Source organism: Strongylocentrotus purpuratus, unplaced genomic scaffold, assembly GCF_000002235.5.
Source record: "Strongylocentrotus purpuratus isolate Spur 01 unplaced genomic scaffold, Spur_5.0 spur5_scaffold_20, whole genome shotgun sequence".
Taxonomy (NCBI): Eukaryota; Metazoa; Echinodermata; class Echinoidea; order Camarodonta; family Strongylocentrotidae; genus Strongylocentrotus; species Strongylocentrotus purpuratus.
This window is the reverse complement of record NW_022145606.1, coordinates 35190790-35211531: the sequence shown is the minus strand read 5'-3', so window position 1 is coordinate 35211531 and position 20742 is coordinate 35190790. Positions and strand designations below refer to the sequence as shown.

Sequence of the window (20742 nt, the reverse complement as noted above, 5' to 3'; positions counted from 1 at the left end):
CTAGTGAGCAAGAAAGGAAAGATAAAGAAAGATAATTATGTAAAGCGAGAGACAGAGATACAGAGAGAGAGACAGCGAGAGACAGAGGTGGGCAAGTGTGAATAGAGACAGATATGAAAAAAGTGTGTGAGAGAGAGAGAGTTAGAGAGAGAGAGACATCGACATTAATGACGTTTTACAAAATTATTATGAAACAGTGCATGATGGTACAGTATTCTCTGGCTATAAAATCATAGCGGCGACCCCCCCCCCCCCCCCCTCACTTCAACACATGCACACACATACACACATCATCAGCTTCGACTGGCTTTGTGAATGGGCCCAATGCATTCGTTATCATGTGTAACGCTGAAATATTATTCACATTTTCATGTTGATCTAATTTCAAAGTGCAGCGAGGTCAATAAATCTGCATCATGTGACAATGGTACATATTTGTTCTCTCTACTTGCGGGTGCGTTTTTTCTGCACGACATTGTGAGCATGCGTGCGTGAAAAGTATCTTTTCAAATTGAAAAGCCAATTGCGGTGTCAGGTTCGGTTTAGTTTGGATGGTAAACATTTAGACGCCATCTTAATTTGTACAAATCATCAGTACATTATCGAATACATCTTCTTCAGGCGAAGTTTAAACATCGAAGGACAGCCAATCGAAGAGGTGAACTTTCTTCGGAATTCAAAATACGAAGGTAAGAACACAACTACATGTAGGAAGTGAGCTGGGTCGATTTGATGGGGTTGTGGACAATATATTATCGTAAACACAGAAGTAAAAGAAAAATTGATGAAACGGTTATGAAATGAGTATAAAACGACTATGAAATGAGAATGTAATGAGTATAAGTTTGGATCGAGAGGAAAAAAAAAATACAGTGAGCTGGGGCATGTTATTTATCATCCTGAGAGAGAGAAATTAAAAAAATAAAAAATAAGTTTTTGCTATAATGTAAAAGGATTTATTAAAAGAACGAATTTCATTTAATGTTACATCTTCTCTCCCTCTCTCGCCTTTGCCTTCTATCCCTCCCCTCTCTCTTTCTCTCTCTCTCTCTCTCTCTCTTTCTCTCCCTATCTCTCTCCATCTCTACCTTCCCCACTTATTGCTTTTGCTGTCTGTCGTCCCAATTTATGAACCCATTGCACGGTCTTCCTTTCCCAAAGTTTTTCCCATCTTTATCGGAATTCCGCCTCCCCCTCTGTCTCTCTCCCTAGGGCCTATATTATATCTGTTGATGCATGTAAATATTGTGAAGTATCAGGATGGTTCTGTCTGACACTCATGAACTCTACAGCTCAACCCACTGTTATCAATGTTACTATTATTATCATTATTTGTATCCATAATATATTTAGTAATTATAGTATTATTGTTATTATACAGTGTGTCCAAGAAAAAAACGAAACCGAGAATTACCGATGTTTTATCATAACTTAATCACAATTGTAGTTAATACATGACACATAATTGTAAAGCTTACTATATGAACATGACGGACAAAGAAAGAGGGAAAATATACAGTTCCTCATTCTACCCTCAACAATTGCTGTGTTGGACAAATGAACATCCCTTCACTGCTGTTATGTAAAAAAATCTGTATAACAGGTGTCACATGCATATTCACCTGTGCTACTTATTTTTACGTAATAGCAGTGAAGGGATGTTCCTTTGTCTACCACAACAATTGTTGAGGGTAGAATGAGGAACTTACTGTATATCTTGTTCGCTTTCTTTGTCCGTCATGTTTATAGTGTTAGATCCCCTTATTCATTTTGATGCAACTATGGGCGCGTTCATGCTTGATTTTGACGGCCAGAATCAGGCATCTGTTACGCGTTTAGTTTAAAACACGATTGCGTTCATGCTCACTTTTGTAGAATCACCGAAAAACGGCGATCACGATCGCCGATCGTAAACTCACAAAAAGATGCGTTTACAATTTGTAAACGCGTGTAAATGGGGTCAACGCACTGACCTCTAGTGGGTCTACGTAGCATGCGCACACAGGTTTGCGAATCAAGCTGAAGGCCACCCAAGGAGAATTGCCTGGAGAAGTGAGCATGAACAGTGCACCGTGGAACTGCGATTACGATGAGCGTTTACGATGAGCGTTACAAATCGCTCATTCTGCCTTCAAAATCAAGCATGAACGCGCCCTATGATGCACATTTCACGCATGTGTGATTGAGGACATTCGAAGAAAGGGTACCAACAAGTCATTTGGCGGACGGTATCTAAATTTCAAAGAGAAAATCGCATTTCCCAAAGGTTCATTTTCTGCCCTTTCATAATTATGACACCTCAATCGGGAAGAATGGACCAGGGATCATAAAGTTCTGTTTATTTAAAGTAATGCTTGATTTTAATAATTTTATCAAACGAATTCGTTTTCACTGGCTGCCTGCCGTAGAAACAAACAACAAACTTCGCTTCGTTGACGATCAGCCATACAGGAAATCTTTCGTTTTTGTTGTTGTTAGGGTAGACAGCCCGTGAAAACGAAAGCGTTTAATAAAATTATGCAAATGCAAGCATAACTTTTAACAAACAGACCCGGGCAAAAAAAAACTTTGTCACAGTATTCCTGGCTCATTTATGAATTATATTGTGATTAAGTTATGATAAAACATCGATAATTATTCCCGGTTTCGTTTTTTTCTGGGACACACTGTATAATATAATAATACCACAATTCGAATGATTGTTATTCTTTTTAACCATTATCATTATCATTATCATTATTATTATTAACGTTATCATTATTTACTTCGGCTTTGTTATACAGGACAATATTGTGATCAGCATGGCGGCTAAATTCAGCTCTGCAGAGGACATCTGTGAAGGAAAGAACTGTGAGGCAATCACAGATGTGACGTACTACGTGAAGGAGAAGAAGAAGCTTTGCGAGGATTGCGCCACCAAAGAAGGATGCATCGGAAAAGCAAGAAAGGGTGGGTCCAATCTGTATTGTGCGAAGCATGATAAAGATATTGAATTGTATTGCAAAACGCACGGTGTAGCACTGTGTTATTTATGCGCAATGATAGATCATCAGTTGCAGCCTTGTTTGAAACAGGGTATAGAGGGCGCGATCATGGAAAACAAAGCAAAACTAAACATTCTGAAAGAAAAGGCTAAGGACAAATTAAAGCTTTGTCGAGCTTATGGAGATCTGATTCGCCAGTGTAGGAAAGACACCGACACCCATCTTCAAGCTTTGAAAGATGAAGTTGATTCGGTAATCAATGAGGTGATCCAAACAGACAAAGACACAGAAAAGGAGGATGCTGCAAAAATCAACCAGGAGATTGATGAGAAGAATCAGAAACTCAAAGAGGAGATTCGAAAGAACGATGAGGAGAGAGGGAGGCGACTTGAATTGAACCGTAAAAATGCAGAGAAAAGACGGGAACCAATCAACAAGAAACAGCATTGTCTTCAAACAGACATTACAAATATCGCTGAAGTGAAAGACAAAAAGATTGTGGAATTGGAGAAAACATGGCAAGATGACACGAAAACCACAGAGAATGCAATACAGACACTAGACACAGTACTTAAAAATGATACAAATGTCGTCAAAGATGGGCATCGTGTGAAGACATCAGTGGGTGAATTACAGAAACCACTGAATGAGGGTGAGGTGAAACAAATCACTCGTACCATATCGGGTGTGAGGTTTGTGAAGGGTGCTGGGAGACCGAAGTATGATGGGAGAATTGATTGGTATGATGGGGAGTGGAAGCTCATTGATACAATCAATGTCAAAGATAAGATCACATTCCCGTACATTGTAGGATGCTTAGATGAATACAATGTGATCATCTCAGATAGACTACAGAGTAGCCTACATACATACATGTTAAATCTGAAAACTAAACACAATCAGAGAGTGATAACCAGTAGCGATACATCATGGGTTGTCTCCTGCGCATTGCTGAATGATGGGACGGTAGTATGCGGTAAATGGCATAAAGAGTGTACAGGGGAACGTTTGACTGGATACATCAGTGTATTTGACAGACAATGGAAACACATCAATGACGTCGCAATACCAATAAACATAACGGATGATATAACATGGGTCGATGTAGCTGTTGACCAGGATGGGATGATCATCGCTGCTGAGTGGGCTCAGTCTAAGATATACATCATCAACCAGGCTGATGGTAAGATCATGAACACTATCACATGTAACGAGAATACAATAAGGATGCATGGTGTACTATCATCAGGTCACATCATCGCTCGACTCTCACCACCAGATCACAGAGTGTTCATCATCGACAGACAGGGTGCTCAACGGGAAATCCCCCACAGTGATGTAATCCTGAATGCCTGCATCGATCCTATGACAGACGACCTCTACGTCGTGACATCTGATGATGAGGAGATGACTTGTGCGATTGATCAGGTGATGAGTGAGGGCGATTTGAAGCAGAGAAGAGTAGCATCATTCCCTCTATCAACTAGGGATATGAATAAGAAGGGTTACCTTCTATCATCTCGCGTAATGATGACATCATCAGGGAAAATGATTCTTAGCGATGGAGAAAACATTCTCGTATTCAAAAAACTGTTGAGCCTATGAAGCTCCGTTCACAAATGACGCGGTAAACCGTTGTTGTTTTTTGCTTTTTTTTTGTTTGTCCTTCTCTCTGTTAACTTTGATTGTTGCACTTTGCATCTGTAGAAATAATCATTTCTAATAAAACAAAATGTATATTCTTACCGTTACTACTAGAAGTCCGAGCGGATAGTAATGGCGGGAGTAAGAAACTGGGAAGGAAGTATGCAGTGGATCGGAGGATTGTATATAGCGAGGCGAAGACTCAGCAACACACACCTGGAGTTAAGCGCGAGCTAGTATATAGCTCCGCGAACGCGAGTGAAGAAGATACACACAGACGCGAGGTTTCCTTTACAGTTCAATATTGCACTTAATTGTCCCGTTGAAAAAAATACCTGTAGCAATGAATGGTGTAGAAATTAGCCAGAAGGTGAAAACACGATATTAAATGAAACTGTTGAAATAACGCTTGTTGTCACTGGAAATCACTGAAGTCGAACTCTTCGTAAAATCGGCACATCCGAGTCCCAAAACTGAATCAGGATCGAGGAGTGACGTAAAATTCGTGTGTGGTGATTGGCTTATTAAAATGACAAGATGCATGCGCATGCCGTCTGATTGGAGTCACTAAAATAACACCCTTGTTGCTGGGTGGATCCGTAGATGAAATTAACTAAAAGAATGTTCAGAATGTGCAGCTGCACATTGTCATTGTTATCAGAGCTCGCGAAACATGCCGAGTATTTACAATATATTTATATTCATAAACAATGAGCCAGTTCATAGATACAATCTGCGCATGGGCAGATAAAGGTCATTTGTACCAAAATGGTAAAACCCACAGAGATGAATACTGGATATGCGCTCATGAAAGTTATGTAACATTATTCATTTATGCACCAAAGGTACATTCTATGATACGCAGGTGGAAGTATTCTTTTCATGAGGTCAAACAAAAGGTATTCATGAAGCACATCTAGGACTTTGGCAGTTATTATTCTAAGATTCTCAAAGTGGAACTTCTCCATGTGTAAAAGATCTGTGGATATTTGGGGTCATTTGTACCATGTGCTATCTGTTAACTCCCTTAGTGTGACCTTAGAACGTTCAAGTAACTACACATCTCTTTAATTTGTTTTCTCTTTGTTTTTATGACTTACATGTAACGCGCTTTTCATTTACGTATCTTATATAAGACAGAGCTTAGTTAGTACGCATAGGAACTTTGTTGCGCGCAGTTGCCATTCACTTATCTGCAGCGGTTTATCGCTTTATATTATAAACGAATCATGGCCAAACTCGCGCCTTAATTCGTCACGCTGATTTAAGAGAAGGTTGAGTTCTGGGAAGAGTGAACAATAATTTGTGAGCATTATCATTGTTATTATACAAGTCTGGAAAAACATCAGATAACAAATGTTTCCTGAAAGCATGGCTCTTCAAATGCCTTAATATTCTAAATATTTCATGTATAACAGCATAAAAATCAGGACTGGTTGTTACGCCAAATGTTCGTGTATAGTCTCATAAACATATTTCTGTGTACATTGCTTGTAAATTTAATATGTAAGACTAAATCTATAAATGTATCCAGATTAGTTCTAATTAAGCCAACGAACACTACACGATCTGACTGCGATCAAAATTTTGAAGAACTGTGAATTAGCGTTCACATAATGAGCATTCTATAATATGATAAACAAATCTTAAATTAGGATTTCATGCTTCCTTGGAGAAGGCAAAACTATATCGGCTCTGAATCGTAGTGACGTCAGACTAGTGGTGACTGTATTTGTGATTGTTTGCGATTTGAAGCCAATTCGACTTTTATTCTGACTAGAAGGCTTAATTACATTACAATGCCAGTTGTTAGCATTCTTAACATTAAATAGAACCTAAAACAGGGGGGGGGGGGGTGATGTTTGCTTAGATTTCTATATGCCACACACAAATTATATTTCTTTGAAAATAATAACTACAAAATTGAGAAATCTAGCCACGTATATGTCGTCACTCGTCAAAGCATATTAAAAGATATGAAAGTCACCAAATACAGTAAAAAAAAAAAAAATTAAAAAAAAATTAAAAAAAAAATTCGCTTGAGTCAGTCCCCTGATCAGGGCCCCGTCTTACAAAGAGTTACGATTGATCCAAATCAATCGCAAGTCCTCCCATCAATCGCAAGCTTGCAGTCTCCGATCTCTTATGTACATAGTTGCGATTTTGGGTTGCAATTTATATGAACTCTTTATGAAACGGGCCCCAGATCACGATTATGACAAGGTAATGGTATGTATTTTGACATGCAATGCATTAAAATGTAGGGCCTATTATGACAAAACCAATGCTATAAGAATGACATAAACTGCACGTGAGTGATGGTTTGTATTAGCTTTTGTTTGTATAATATATCATAAATTGTATTTATACAGCAACATCATACTTAGTATTTTAAAGACTGATTTTATTTCTAGTGTTTCCAAGAAATGAAATGAAATGATTGATTTTTATTTCTCATGCAAAACATAATACAAAAATAATTATATCACAACAAATATGTAATGAAACGATAAATATAGTGGAAATAGCACGAGAAAAGAGGAACTAACTTGAAGCAGAGCTTGTTGAAGTGTTAGTTCCTCAGATGCAAATTTTACAATAAAACATGAACAAAGTATGCTTATAGATCAATAAATAGACAATATGTAGCTAGGAAGAAGGAAAAAAATGAGGAAGAAAAAGAAAAGAAAAGAAAAAAAAACATGTAAGTCGTTGATATTTAGTGTCTGCTTTAAAAAAAAAAACAATGTTGTAACATTTACATAAATTTCACGTTGTTGATTGATTCGTTTGTTTGTATTATAGCTGGGTTTTTCTTTTTGGTAATCTATGATAAAAGTGACTTTTTTGATATTTTGTGTTGCTAAGAAACTTGACACATTTATGTAGGACCTATTAATACAAAACAATGACAGAAATTGCACGTTATTGTTTTATTTGTTTGTTTGTTAAAGCTTGTTTGTTTTTTGGTAATCCATTTAGGCATTAATAATAGGCCTATGCATATTTCACTCTTTATGGCAAGATGAATATTCAGTTAAAACTTTCATATTTTTAATATAACGTAGCTTTTTTTTTTAATAGATTACAAAAAAACAAAAAAACATATGTTAAATGTAAATCTTTGATATGTATTTAACCTATCGTATTATCATGGAAATAGCTGCATTATTCTGTATAAATTCTAAGATTCAATTTTGTTGACTTCATTCTGTCATATAATTCTTCGAATGTGTGTTTTGGATGGATCAAAAGCTATATAATATAGGCCTAAAGTACCAATAAAAGTATGCTACAAACAGCATATGTAAACCTCACACATAATTATAGCCAGGCCGCAACAAAAAAGAGAGAGAAAGAAGGAAAAGAAGGGAAAGGAAAAGAGGAGAGAAAGTGAATGAGGAAGAAGAAGTAGATCGGGGGGGGGGGGGTTAGGCCGAAAGGGCTTAGCCTCCCAGGATGTTGCCTCTCCCCCAACCGTCCCAGCCAAAAAGAAAGAGAGAAGGGAGTGAAAGGGAAAGAGGGGAGCTAACAGAGCACAAAAAAGAGGAAGAAGAATAGAAAGGGGTGAAAAGAAGAGGAGATCATTTGCGATAAATCTCGCCAACAACACGTGGGTCGGGAAGGCTAAAGAGCCCTTGCGACCCCCCTCAGCAAACCTAAAAGAGAGAGAAGAAAGGGAAGGGAAGGGAAAGGGAAAGAGGAGAGAAAGGGAAAGTTTAAAAAAGAGCCAGAAAAAAGATAGGGGAAATCGTTGCAATTTTCACGCCAACAAGGTGTAGATTCCGGGGGGGGGGGGGCACTCGCGTACTGATAGGGGGCTTAGGGGAAGAAGTAGCTCCCAAATAAAATTCAAACGTGGTTTATTTCAAATTCGATACTGGTGATTTACAAAATTAATGTTGCTAAAATGACCTAATTTTCCGAGATTTTTCCTCGGAACGACGTGGCTCGAGTGCCTCGAACTCCCCTTACTTCTCTTGAAAAATGTATATTAAAGAGAGAAATAAAGAAAGAATAGTGACTTGCCAGCGTCACGAAATAAGGAGGTATCAAAATCTGATCGTGATTAAATGCCTTAAACCCCTAAGCTTCTCTTGGTAGGATTCCTCCAAGACGACGTAAAGGTGTTTAACCTGGAATGAGGCGTCATGTGCGGCCATCGACTTAAGGTACTGGTTTTAAGTTGTTTTCAAGCACAGATTTCAAAGCATAAGGAATGTTGGGCTTCAATAAGAGAGAAAGGATGTTCCAGTCCCTTGGGAAGCTTCCAGGCGATGTGCCCCCTGTGTACACGCCTATTAGTGTCCTGCCAGTGCCACAAATAAGGTATACAAAAAAGCTCATCTGACCGTATAATGGAATACCTAAAACCAACTTCCGGTGGCTCTTCCCCCTGAACTCCACCTAAGGCCCTAAAGCGGACCCCTGGACGCTAATCTGACGGTAATTTAATTCCTAAAACCCCGGAGCCGGGGGGGGAGGGGTAATCGGGGGAAGGTCGAAAGTTGGGGGTCATAACAGTTAAGTTTACTGGCTCCATAGCTATTAAGTCAATTCAACAAATAATAGCCGTTATTTTCCAAATTAAAGACATTTTCAAGCCCCCTTATTTTGTTTAGGGAAGATCTAAATTAGTATAATCTTTCAAATGCCGTTGGAGTTTAACCTTTTCATTTTTTGGCCTGCAGATGGGACAGTCCCTTTAAATAATGTGTATAATTTCTTTTCCGCCACAGCAGCACTACGCTGAACCATACATTTTCGAGGTCACTGTGAATTTAAATCTTAACCGAAGCCAAAAAATGTTAGTAAACTGAGGGACCGAATGCGTGTTCCCAAAATCAAAGAACAAGATCTGCCCGTATTGAATACACACCGGACTTATGCTGAAAATGGGGGGGGGGGGGGTTGATGGGAACACGCATAATTATGTTCCCAGTTCTGAGTGGGGGGGGGGGGGGGGGCTATGCAGTCGCGGATCCAGGATTTCTTAGGGGGGCCCAAATTTGAAATTATGCGAGCCAAAATATTGGTACGTATTGGTGACACCGGCAGTGGCGAAATGAGCATAAACGTTTGGGGACGGGGGGGGGGGGTGTGCTAGACAAAACAATCCTCACCACCCCACTCTTCATGCAGGCCCCGCTGAACGTTTCTCTAAGTTTGTGGTGGGGGGGGGGGGTAGGTATTTACGATCAGGTAGAGCGTTGCGTAAATTAGCGTGGGGTCTAGGGGCGAAGCCCCTGCGGGAGTCCAGGTGGTGGAGCCCCCAGAAGCTCAAGAGGTATAGGCATTTAATTCCTGTCAGATGAGCATATTTTGATACCTTATTTGTGAGACTGGCGCGATAGGAGGCGCGATAGGTCAGTTGGTAGAGCAGTGGTCTCGTATAATCCGGTGACCCGGGTTCGAAACCAAGTCGATGCACTAGCCCCTTGGTAAGGCATTAATCCTCATTACCAGGTCTTTCAGAGAGGACCTAAAGCCATCGCACAGTGGGCCAGGGACGAACCAAAGTGCGCCAAAACTCATTTTTGGTGATTTTTTTTCTCTCCAAGTTTTGTCTTGCCCAGTTGAAAGGTAATACATTGAGGAATACCTCAGTAAAATATTTAATCCCGGTATGCACATTAAGAGTATAAATTTACTCCTTCGAACAGCAAAATCCTACATATTCACAGTTTTAGTGCAAAAGTGACTTATTTTATTAATCTTTCAATTTAACATGTAGTTTTTAAGTTATTGATATGAAATTGCTTTCACATAAAATTATTCCTGATAGTTCATTTCGTTGCATCAATGGGTTAAAATGATAGAAACACAATCTTCATGATATACTATAGGGTAATTCACTGAAAAATGGACTAATTATCCATGTTTTTTATAAATGCAAAGAAAATGTTTAAATCTCCTCAGAACTCCGCTTTAATTTTAATACCACCATTTTCTCTGATGTCTAAAGTTTTGTTTAGGTCCGCGGCTGAATCATGAAGGATTCGCGGTCATAAATCATAAATCACGGCGCGTGGGGGCGAGTGACACGTTCTGACACCGCGCGTACCAAAATAAACACATTTTTCGGTGCAATGTTGCAAGGAAAACGGCTCTAACACAATAACGGGCAGAATCGGGCAGCCAAATCTGTTATCAAATTAAAGCTTAGACATCAGAGAAAATGTTGGTAATAAAATTTAAGCGGAAATTCCTGGAAATCCAAACATTTCCTCTGGATTTATAAAAGATAAATACCCCAAAAACTAGTTTTGGCGCACTTTGGTTCCTCCCTGGCCCACTGTGCTTCGGCTGTTTGGTTGCTTACCTACAAGCATTTATGCTTTCTTAGCAGTCAGGTAAAATAATCACCATCACTCACTCACTCACACTGACAGGTCAAGAATTGGCGAGGGGTCTAGGGGACGGAGCCCCCAGAAGCTCAGGGGTTTCGGGCAATAAATTACGGCCAGATTAGCATATTTTGATACCTTATTTGTGACACTGGCAGGACACAAAATTCAAGATTCAAGATTCAAGATTTTATTGTCCATTATAATACAGATTTTTTTTTCCATTGGTGTAACATGTAATACATAAAACATAAGACAAAAACATGGTGTCGTGTGCTGAAAGGCAGAAGGGCGTCAAGACTCTATAAGAAAAAATTCTATGAGCAGGTACGGTCCTCCGGCTTTCAGCACAAAACATGACAAGACAGTAATTATATGACTTATACATAGCAAGGATTTTAAATACAATTCTGAATCACATCATGAATAAATTCAGGTATGATGTGAATATGAAAGTAAAATAGGAGCAGCATCACAATCGAAATACGAGCAGAAAGAGAAAGGAATAGAGAGCTCAAGCTCGAAGGACTGATAAAAGAGAGAAATATAGGGAGAGTTGGTAAGGGTCCAAAGGGAAAGGGGAGAGATAGAGAAGGAGAGATGGCATAATTTCCAATCAAATTATAATGCATGACAGAAAATACATCGCCATAGTAATGTAAAATAATGTTTAAAAAAATGGTGTGGGGTCCAGGGGGTGTAGCCCCCGAAAGCTCAGGGGTTTTGGGCATTAAGTTAAGGCCAGATGAGCATATTATTACACCTTATTTGTGACACTAGCAGGTCACGAATTGGTGTGGGGTCCAGGGGGCGGAGCCCCCAGAAGCTCAGTGGTTTTATACATTAAATTACGGTCAAATAAGCATATTTTTATACCTTTTTTGTGACACTGGCAGTTCACGAATTCGCATGGGGTGCAGAGGGCGGAGCCTCCTGAGGCTCAGGGGTTTTAGACATTTTAAAACGGTCAGATAAGCATGCAGGGGCCCGCCTTAGGTGGGGTCGAGGGGGCGCAGCCCCGGAGGCTCATGGGTTTAAGGACTTTTAGTACGGTCAGATGAACATTATTATATACCTTTGTGACACTGGCAGGTCACTAATTGGAGTTGGGTCCAGGGGGCGGAGCCCCCAGGAGCTCAGGATTTTGGGCATTAAATTACCGTCAGATGAGCAACTTTTGACACCTTATTATTTTGTGACAAAGGCAGGTTTATATACTTTCTTGATGTGCCATTTGCCAACAAACGCATACAAAAGTATAATTTACTAAACATCGAGGAAAAATCTCGAAAAATCTCGAAAAATTATGTCATTTCAGCAACATTTGTAAATCACCGGTATCGAATTAAAAATAAACCACGTTTGAATTATATTTAGGGGCATCTGTCACCCCCCCCCCGAAATGAGTACGCAAGTGGGCCCCCCCCCCCCACCCCCACTGATCTCCCCTTCCTTTCTTCTTTATCTTTTTCCCTTTCTCTCCTCTTTTCCTTTCGTTTTCCTTTCTTCTCCCTGTTTTAGGTTTGCTGGGGGAGGAAATGGCCTTGCGCCCCCCCCCCCCCGATCCACACGTTGTTGGCGGGATCAATCGCAACTGTTCTACCCTTCTTTTCACCCTTTTCTTTTCTTCTTCCACTTTTTCGTTCCCTTTTAGCTCTCCTTTTTCCCTCTCCCTTCCTCCCCACTTTTTGTTAGGGGGGGGGAGGCAAGGGCCTTTTGGCCCCCGAACTACAACTTGTTCCCGGGAAAATTGCGACTGATATCCTCCTTCTTCTCTTTTCTTCTTCCTCCTTTTTCCTACCCTTTATCTCCTCTTTTCATTTTTTCTTTCCCTTCTCGATCACTTTTTTTTATGGGGGGGGGGGGAGGGAGGAACCAGATGGGAGGCAAGGCCCTTTCGCCCCGCCCCGGCCCCGATCTCCTTCTTTTTCCCCTTTTCTTTTCTTCTTCCTCTTCTTTCTTTCCCTTTCTCTCCTCTTTCCCTTCTTGTCCTTCTCTCTCTCTCTCTCTCTCTCTCTCTCAGGAGCGCGAGCGTGTCAACTGACGTTTAGGAGCTGCACATTGTGTACACATACATACACCATGGACTTACAGTACAAGTACACGCCCTATTCGCTATACGCATTTCTAGCAGCATTGAGTTGCGAGGTAAAGACTCGTGTCTCCAAGATGATACCACCATAATCCATGTCTCTGTTGAGATCTGTTGAGTTGGGAAACGTAAATTCCAGACTACGAAATCTTGTCCATAAATCTCTCCCCGGAGCTCTAGAGTCCAGACTAGCCCAATATATGACGCCGAACTGGAGTGTTTCAAATTCAAGACACAGTGAGCTGGTAATGCCTTGACTATTGGTAAGTGCAGGTTCGGTCCCACATACTGATTTTGAGGAGTGCTCGTTGTCGAATGTGCGATGGCGTCGAGCACACTATACACCACTGTACAAAACTCAACTGATTTCACTGAAAATCGGTACTTTAGGGACAATTGATGACACCTAAATAGCAGTAAAATACATTTTTTGCAACTTAAAATAAATCTAGAGGTCTAAATCTACTGATGTTAAATTAAAAAGAATAATTTAAAAATTCAAATTGTAATTTGTATTTTGTAAGTCTATCTACTGTCAAACTTTGCTTACAGCCGCATTGGCATGACTGTGTGTAGACCGAATTTTCTGTCTCTTTTGTTCGTTAAGTTAAGCCTCTTATTTGGGTAGGGTCGGCTTTCTCTTTAGAGACGGAAACAGACTACGCATTCCCTTGCTAACACCATGGCCATTTATGGCCATATTTTTATGCCCTGAAAATCCCCCAAAATGTCATTTTACCTCATGCATATCCAATTTATTCTATTTTCTAAATTAGGTTTAGATCTAGGCTATACATCGGTTCCACTTACCAACTTGACTGAAATAATCTGTTTAATGGTCCCTTTTTAGGAGATTATGGGTCAAAATCGACATCCATGTTGAAAATCGTGCAAGCCGTCTTTTAACTCTCGTTGCGCATGACGTCATCTAAATCTCATCCCTTCTAGTCTACGCCCAAGGAAAAATGATTATAAAGGAAAAACTGCGCGAGCTACAAGATCGTAATGGCGTTATCACAGTTTTTCTTCATAATCATTTTGCCTTCGGCGTAGAAAGGGATGAGATTTAGATGACGTCATGCGCAGCGAGAGTTAAAAGACGGCTTGCAAGATTTTCAACATGGATGTTGATTTTGACCCATAATTTCCCCAAAAGGGACCATTAAACGGATTATTTCAGTCAAGTTGGTAAGTGGAACCGATGTATTATAGCCTAGGCCTAATTTAGAAAAAATAATAAATTGGATATGCACGAGGTAAAATGACATTTGGGGGGATTTTCGGGGCATAAAAATATGGCCATAAATGGCCATGGTGTTAGCAAGGGAATGCGTATAGTCGGTTTCCGTCTCTAAAGAGAGAGCCGACCCTACCCAAATAAGAGGCTTAACGAACGAAAGAGAAGGAAAATTCGGTCTAGACTGTGTTTAGTCTATGCGATATTGTGTGGTGTGTATATTTGTGTATACCCGGTAGGTCTAAAAATTCCTGCCTCACAGCAAGTATGCAGTGCTAGAGGTCAATACGCATTAGCATTGACTCTCTATGCTTTGCTGGAGTGGCGTCGAGTGAGACACGAGTCCAGCTAGGCCTATACACAGTGCGTCCCAGAAAAAAACAAAACCCAGAAATATTGATGTTTTATCATAACTTAATCACAACTATGATTAATAAATGACACATATTGTAAAGCTTAGATCCTCCTCTTTCATTTGATGCAACTGATATGATGCATATTTCACGCATAAACGTGATTAAAATCAATTTAAAGGAACAGGAGGAAGGAAACCAAAAAGTCATTTGGCGGGCGGTATCTGAATTTCGAAGAAAAATTCACATATGTAGGAAGTAGAGTTTCTGCCCTTACATATACAGCTCAATCAGGGAAAATGAGTAAGGAATAACAAAGCCCTGTTTGTTTAAATGGATGCTTATATTTCCATAATTTTATTAAACAAATTAGTTTTCACTGGCTGCCTGTCGTATGCGTAGCAACAAAGGGTATGGTCAAAAGACTTAACTCTGTTTCGTTGACGATCAGCTATATAGACGAAAGACTTCATGCATGGCCGATTGTCAATTCTGCTTGTTGCTATGGCAGACGGCCAGTGAAAACGAACTATTAAAATCAAATTATGGAAATGCAAGCATCGTTTTAAACAAACAGAACTTTGTTATTCCTGACTCATTTTTCCTGATTGAGGTGTCATATGAAAGGGCAAAAACTGAACTTTCTAGAAATCGTGAGAGAGGAAGGGAGAAGTATTCTTTGTTTCATCCAAAGTTTTGGTATGGGGTCATGAATTTGGTTCAAATCAACATATTGGAAGCATATGCGACCCTACAATATTCAGTGATTGTTGTCACGTTTGAAATCGATTCTAAAGTTATGAAATTATAAATAATAAACTCTTTATGTTGTATAACTCGCTCTCAAGGTCAAGAGATTAATTTAGCTATAAAACAATGTTTCACTATTTGAAATTCATCAAAATTTACCGGGAGCACCGGTAAATTTTTATATTCAATTTTTCTCGAAAGCAGAAGTGTTTTAGGGGCTAAATTTTCTAGTGCTTATATTACATCCACAGGGGCATCAAAATATATCAAAATTGAAAAGAATCACCATCATCCAATTTTCAAAAATTCCAGAAACTTTTTATTACAATGTACCTTTAACATAATTAAGGACTTCTTAAATTTGTTTAGAGAGAGAAGTAGACCTGCAAAGATTTGGAATGAAATGTTTTCTGACATGTATGGGTGATTAAGCCCTGGAGAGAACTTGTAAACTTGATTAAACCGCTCTTATCAGGTTTACTAGTCCTATTCTGGACTACCACTCTTTACATGGTAAATGTAGAACAATAAACCTAATAAATGTCTGTAATCTATTATATTGTGACGTGTGTTTTTTTGTCTGGTATTGATTTCCATTGTAGATCTGCTGTGAAGTGAAACTTTTGATGGAAAATGGCATCAGTCAACCGGGACCAGCAACCACTCAACTTGGCTTCAAGAATGGATTGGCCTAATCCAGTGAGTCTTGATGACATGAAAGGAATATTTGCTTCTCAAAATGTTGATCTGGATGCTAGAGACGAACGTGGTTGGTCGCCTCTGATGATCGCTTGTGCTAAAGATAAGAAGGAAATGGTCCAGTTCCTCCTTGATCATGGAGCTGACCCCAATGCAAAGGGCTCTGAAGACGGAAACACACCAATGCACTGTGCTTCCGTAGGCGTCTTCTGTACAGATCTTCCAAGTTTAGGTCAGTTTTCCCTTCAAGACTCGGGCAGGCAGTCAAGTAAGGAGATTCTCAGACTTCTCATCAATCATGGCGCAACACTGACCTGTAACTTGAATGGACTCGATCCTCCTTGCATCGCAGCAATTTACAACTTCCAAGACATCGTTGAATTCTTTGTCCAGGGAAAACCCCATGAATTGCAATTGTCCAATGCAGAAAAGGCAAGAGTTTATGAAATTCTTGGAGTGGCAGTGGGCCTTAATGCTCACTTCAAAGTACCTGCTTGCACAGGTGAGGAACACCCATGTACACATTTCTGCAGAGCTCGGTCTATTCACAAGGAAAATGGTATTGAACCCTACGGGAATCTTGGAAAGTCTGAAGTAGCTGCTTCTTTCAGTCTTTTCTCAGAAACAAAGGAATGTAAAACTCAAGAAGACTGGGAAAACATCAAGTCAGATAAGTGGTCTTTAAAGAACCAGTGCTTCTTGGTTGCAGAAAGAGTGCTCCCAAAAGAAATGAAAGATATCTACATCTTTCAAAGAGTTTTCCAGCATGGGCTTGATGGCGTGATGTTTCACAAGGGAAAGATCCAGGAAACACTGTCACAAGGCTCTCAGATCTGTAGAGAATTAATACAGTTGGAGCTGGAATCAAAACTTGAGATTGGCTCAGTCCTTGTAAAGATAGCGAATGGTATCCTTTACGAAAAACTTGAAGATGAAGTAGTTGATGAGTGTTACAAGTTGCTAGATGTTTGTCTGCAGGTGTTTAGTAAAGACTCCCAGGACCGTCTACTTGAACTCAACTTGGATTTGGTGGATGAAGTTGGCGTTTTGTTGTCCGATATTGCTAACCGTGACTGTGCCATGTCAAAGAAAATGTTTGAACCACTGCTTCAGTTTGGTGAAGGAATGGTAAGAGTTGTTAGAATGCAGTTTGGTGAAAAATCTTGTGTAGCAATCTCTCATTATATCTTGCAAAACATTTATGGATTGTATTGTAGTTCTTCCGAAGACAGGGGGAAAAAGGAAGAGTACCGTCGAAAGCAAGTGAAAGAGAATCGTATGAGGCGCTTGATCTTAAGGTTGATGCAATGGGAAGACGCAGCTCAAATTGACAGTGAAGGAAACTCAATGTTGCATTCGTTACTCTTTCTTGCTCACCATACCAAACAGCAGTTCACAAAGGAAATTGCTCTGGTCCTTATCCGCAATGGGTGTGATATTGAAGCGCGAGATGCTGATGGTTTGACAGTGAAAGAGAATATCTGTAACAGTAGACGTTTTGATCCAGATGCACCAGAAAATGAAGAGCTAATGACTCTGCTATCCCCACCAAGAACAACGTTACCTCTACAAGAAATAGCAGCAAGAACAATCCTTCGCTGCAAGATCCCGCATGAGGGCATAGTACCAAGACATCTGTCTGTTCTTCTTACAGGGGAAGTAGAATACTCAGACTCAGAACTCTATCTATCTCCTAGTGACTGTGAGTCAAGTGAAAGTGAGTAAGAGTAAGTTGAATACTCAGACTCAGAACTCTATCTATCTCCTAGTGACTGTGGGTCAAGTGCAAGTGAGTAAGTAGAATACTCAGACTCGGAACTCTATCTATCTCCTAGTGACTGTGAGTCAAGTGAAAGTGAGTAAGAGTAAGTAGAATACTCAGACTCAGAACTCTATCTATCTCCTAGTGACTGTGAGTCAAGTTCAAGTGAGTAAGTAGAATACTCAGACTCAGAATTCTATCTCCTAGTGACTGTGAGTCAAGTGCAAGTGAGTAAGTTGAATTGGGTTATTCCAGTCCTGATGTTACTGATAGTGTATCTGATGGTGTAATGTCTGATTGACAAGATATTCCCTTGCCTGGGCCCCCATCTCATGATGTACGGTATAAAAACGCCTGGACACTCGTACATGTAACACACTTGCCCTCCAGTACCATTACCAGACCCAGAAAACAAATAGGTGATCGGGCTTTTAAAGTTATTGCCCCAAAAGTCCAAAACCCTGAACTCCTAATACCTTGTTCTAATGATTTGCCCTACTATTGCTGCTTTCAATGCGTGTCTTCAAACACATATTTTCTATTTTCTTTTAACATTCTTCTTTGTTCTTTATCAATGTTTGCTTTGTATAATAATGTTCTTTTGCTTTGTATGAATTTGAATTTTATTAGTAAACTTCATTCATATACATGAACATTTTGTTTCACAAGACATGTATAACAAATTATATCAACAAGAACATCAACAAGTGGTATAGTTTCTCGAGTAATCACAAATTAACAATAAACATTGTAGCTTGTATATACATGTACATGTACAGTAGTAAATAATATTATAACAAATACTTATATGGCACGTACCAGCCTAAGTTTGACAAAAAAGATTCAAACAAAAGGGAATGAAAATTTCCTAATTGAAGTGGGATGTTAAAATTCCCTTGCAAGTTCTTTGGTTTGAAGGTATTTTTTCCGGACATCTATGTCTTCCAGTTTCTATCGGTAGGTTATATGTGACCTAATTCTAAATCGGCAGATATTTGTTTGTAGTCCACGGTTAATAAATATTTCTCTGTTTGTATACTCTGCTTAAATAGATTATATGTTCTCAAGTTATTTTGTTAATTTCCATTTACACAATCACTTCATAAATCCATCAAGAACTGGCGGTGGTAAAAGTCTTCCATTTTGGCTTCTATTTCTTCTCCCACTACTCTATCACTATCGGTAATTTGTCTGTAATTATTTTCTTTTCATGCGCTTTGTATTTTATGAAAAGGCACTTTATAAATGAAGTTGAACATTCTAATAACTCTTACACTGTATTGTATTATTATGGTACTACTTTGTGATATCATTTTGTGTATTAACCATAAAGATAAACCAAGTCTGTTTTCTGTAATAAAATTATACTTGTAGACTGGACGCTAATTATGATTTAGATTTTCATTGTGATCTTTGAGTATTTGTCAATATTCATACCAAAATCACAACATTACGATAAAAAAGGAAAATAATAGAAATGGTAAAAAAAATGGAGGCGATAAAGAGAGAGAGAGAGATGATAGAGAAAGAGAGAGAGGGAGGGGGTGATAGAGAGAGTGAGAGAGGGAGGGAGGGGGTGATAGATAGAGAGAGAGAGAGAGATAGATAGGGGATGATAGAGAGAGAGAGATAGATAGGGGATGATAGATAGAGAGAGAGATAGGGGATGATAGATAGAGAGAGAGAGAGAGATAGGGGATGATAGATAGAGAGAGAGAGATAGATAGGGGATCATGATAGATAGAGAGAGAGATAGATAGGGGATGATAGATAGAGAGAGAGATAGGGGATGATAGATAGAGAGAGAGAGAGAAATAGGGGATGATAGAGAGAGAGAGAGAGAGAGAGATAGGGGATGATAGATAGAGAGAGAGAGAGAAATGTGAGAAAGACGATATAGTGAAAGGGGGGGGGGTATACGATACTGAAAGAAGCGAAGTGGACAGAGAAGAGGAGAATGAGAGGAAAAAAAGAAGGTGAGATAAGAAAGAAGAGAGGGGATTAAGAAAAAGAGAAGAAAGAAGAGGTAGGGAAAAGAGAAAAGAATGAGAGAAACGAGAAGGTGAGATAAGAAAGGGAAGAGGGGATTTAGAAAGAAAATAGAAGAAGGGGAGTGACAGAGAGAGAGAAACAAGAGGTCAGATAGAGACGGTAAAAAGGGGAATGAATCTATAAAGAAAGTCAGATTTTCGTTAGCTTAAACAAAAATTATAATAGGAATTTAGAATCAATAAGAACTTGAGTAGCCCCAACATAAAACAAACATATAGCCTACATTTATAAGAAGGCATAAACTCTTGCAACAAAATAATTGCGCCCTCAATCCTGCCTCCATTGATAAACAACACGCAGAATGAAATGACGGAAACTAGCATAGACAGGAATTAGAGGTTCTGTCATGTTCGTTATTAGAATCAGACTAGCGCCATCTATCAAAAATTAGTAACAATCGCCGTAGTTCTCTTTAGAAATGGTGTATAGCTCCATCTCTTTAGGTTTGTGACTAAAAAGAGAATTTAGACAATCGTAATTCTTTGTTAAGTGCCTCGTTACAAATAATTCCATTCACTTGTTACACACCAGCTGCTACGAATACTTGCATCATTACTTATTTTGTGAATTGCATATTATTATTGTTCCTAGGTAATAGGTCAACATGATGGTTTGTCCTGTGTAACAACATGTGTAATAAATAATATTAAATGCAATTCGGAATCTGAATATTGAAAAGAAATTGTTATTAAAACATGACAGCATGCCCGAGTCTTGCCCGACATAGCAAAACGATGTAAGCAAGTTTTTTTTAGTTTATTCATTAATAACAGGTAAATGGAATACCTCGTCACTATAACCCCATGAAAGAAACATTCAAGA

The 20742-nt window shown here is 39.2% G+C and overlaps 2 protein-coding genes across 3 annotated transcripts; both read left to right on the top strand.

Annotated features, from left to right (window-relative positions):
* Positions 1–550: 550 nt before the first annotated feature.
* LOC105447371 lies at positions 551–4589 on the top strand. The gene is made up of 2 exons (XM_030993887.1): positions 551–689; positions 2784–4589. Exon 2 carries the CDS (start codon positions 2802–2804, stop codon positions 4587–4589), a length of 1788 nt encoding a protein of 595 aa, XP_030849747.1. The 5' UTR covers positions 551–689; positions 2784–2801.
* Positions 4590–13071: 8482 nt separating this feature from the next.
* On the top strand, positions 13072–19252 carry LOC100891171. Of its 2 annotated transcripts, XR_004065620.1 has the most exons (4): positions 13072–13330; positions 16010–17765; positions 17838–17961; positions 18096–19252. XR_004065620.1 is itself a non-coding variant. In XM_030993296.1 (3 exons), exons 2-3 carry the CDS (start codon positions 16041–16043, stop codon positions 17901–17903), a joined length of 1791 nt encoding a protein of 596 aa, XP_030849156.1. In that variant the 5' UTR covers positions 13073–13330; positions 16010–16040; the 3' UTR covers positions 17904–19252. The 2 variants fall into 2 exon arrangements, 1 of the variants encoding a protein (XP_030849156.1); XM_030993296.1 differs by having other exon boundaries at positions 13073–13330; positions 17838–19252.
* Positions 19253–20742: the final 1490 nt, after the last annotated feature.

What these genes read in the sequence shown, in the direction of transcription:
- LOC105447371 (XM_030993887.1), top strand. Translation starts at nt 2,802, where the DNA reads ATGGCGGCTAAATTCAGCTCTGCAGAGGACATCTGTGAAGGAAAGAAC.
- LOC100891171 (XM_030993296.1), top strand. Translation starts at nt 16,041, where the DNA reads ATGGCATCAGTCAACCGGGACCAGCAACCACTCAACTTGGCTTCAAGA. An exon ending in CTGTTCTTCTTACAGGGGAA is followed by an intron (nt 17,766 to 17,837) that starts GTAGAATACTCA and finishes GAGTAAGAGTAA; the next exon opens with GTTGAATACTCAGACTCAGA.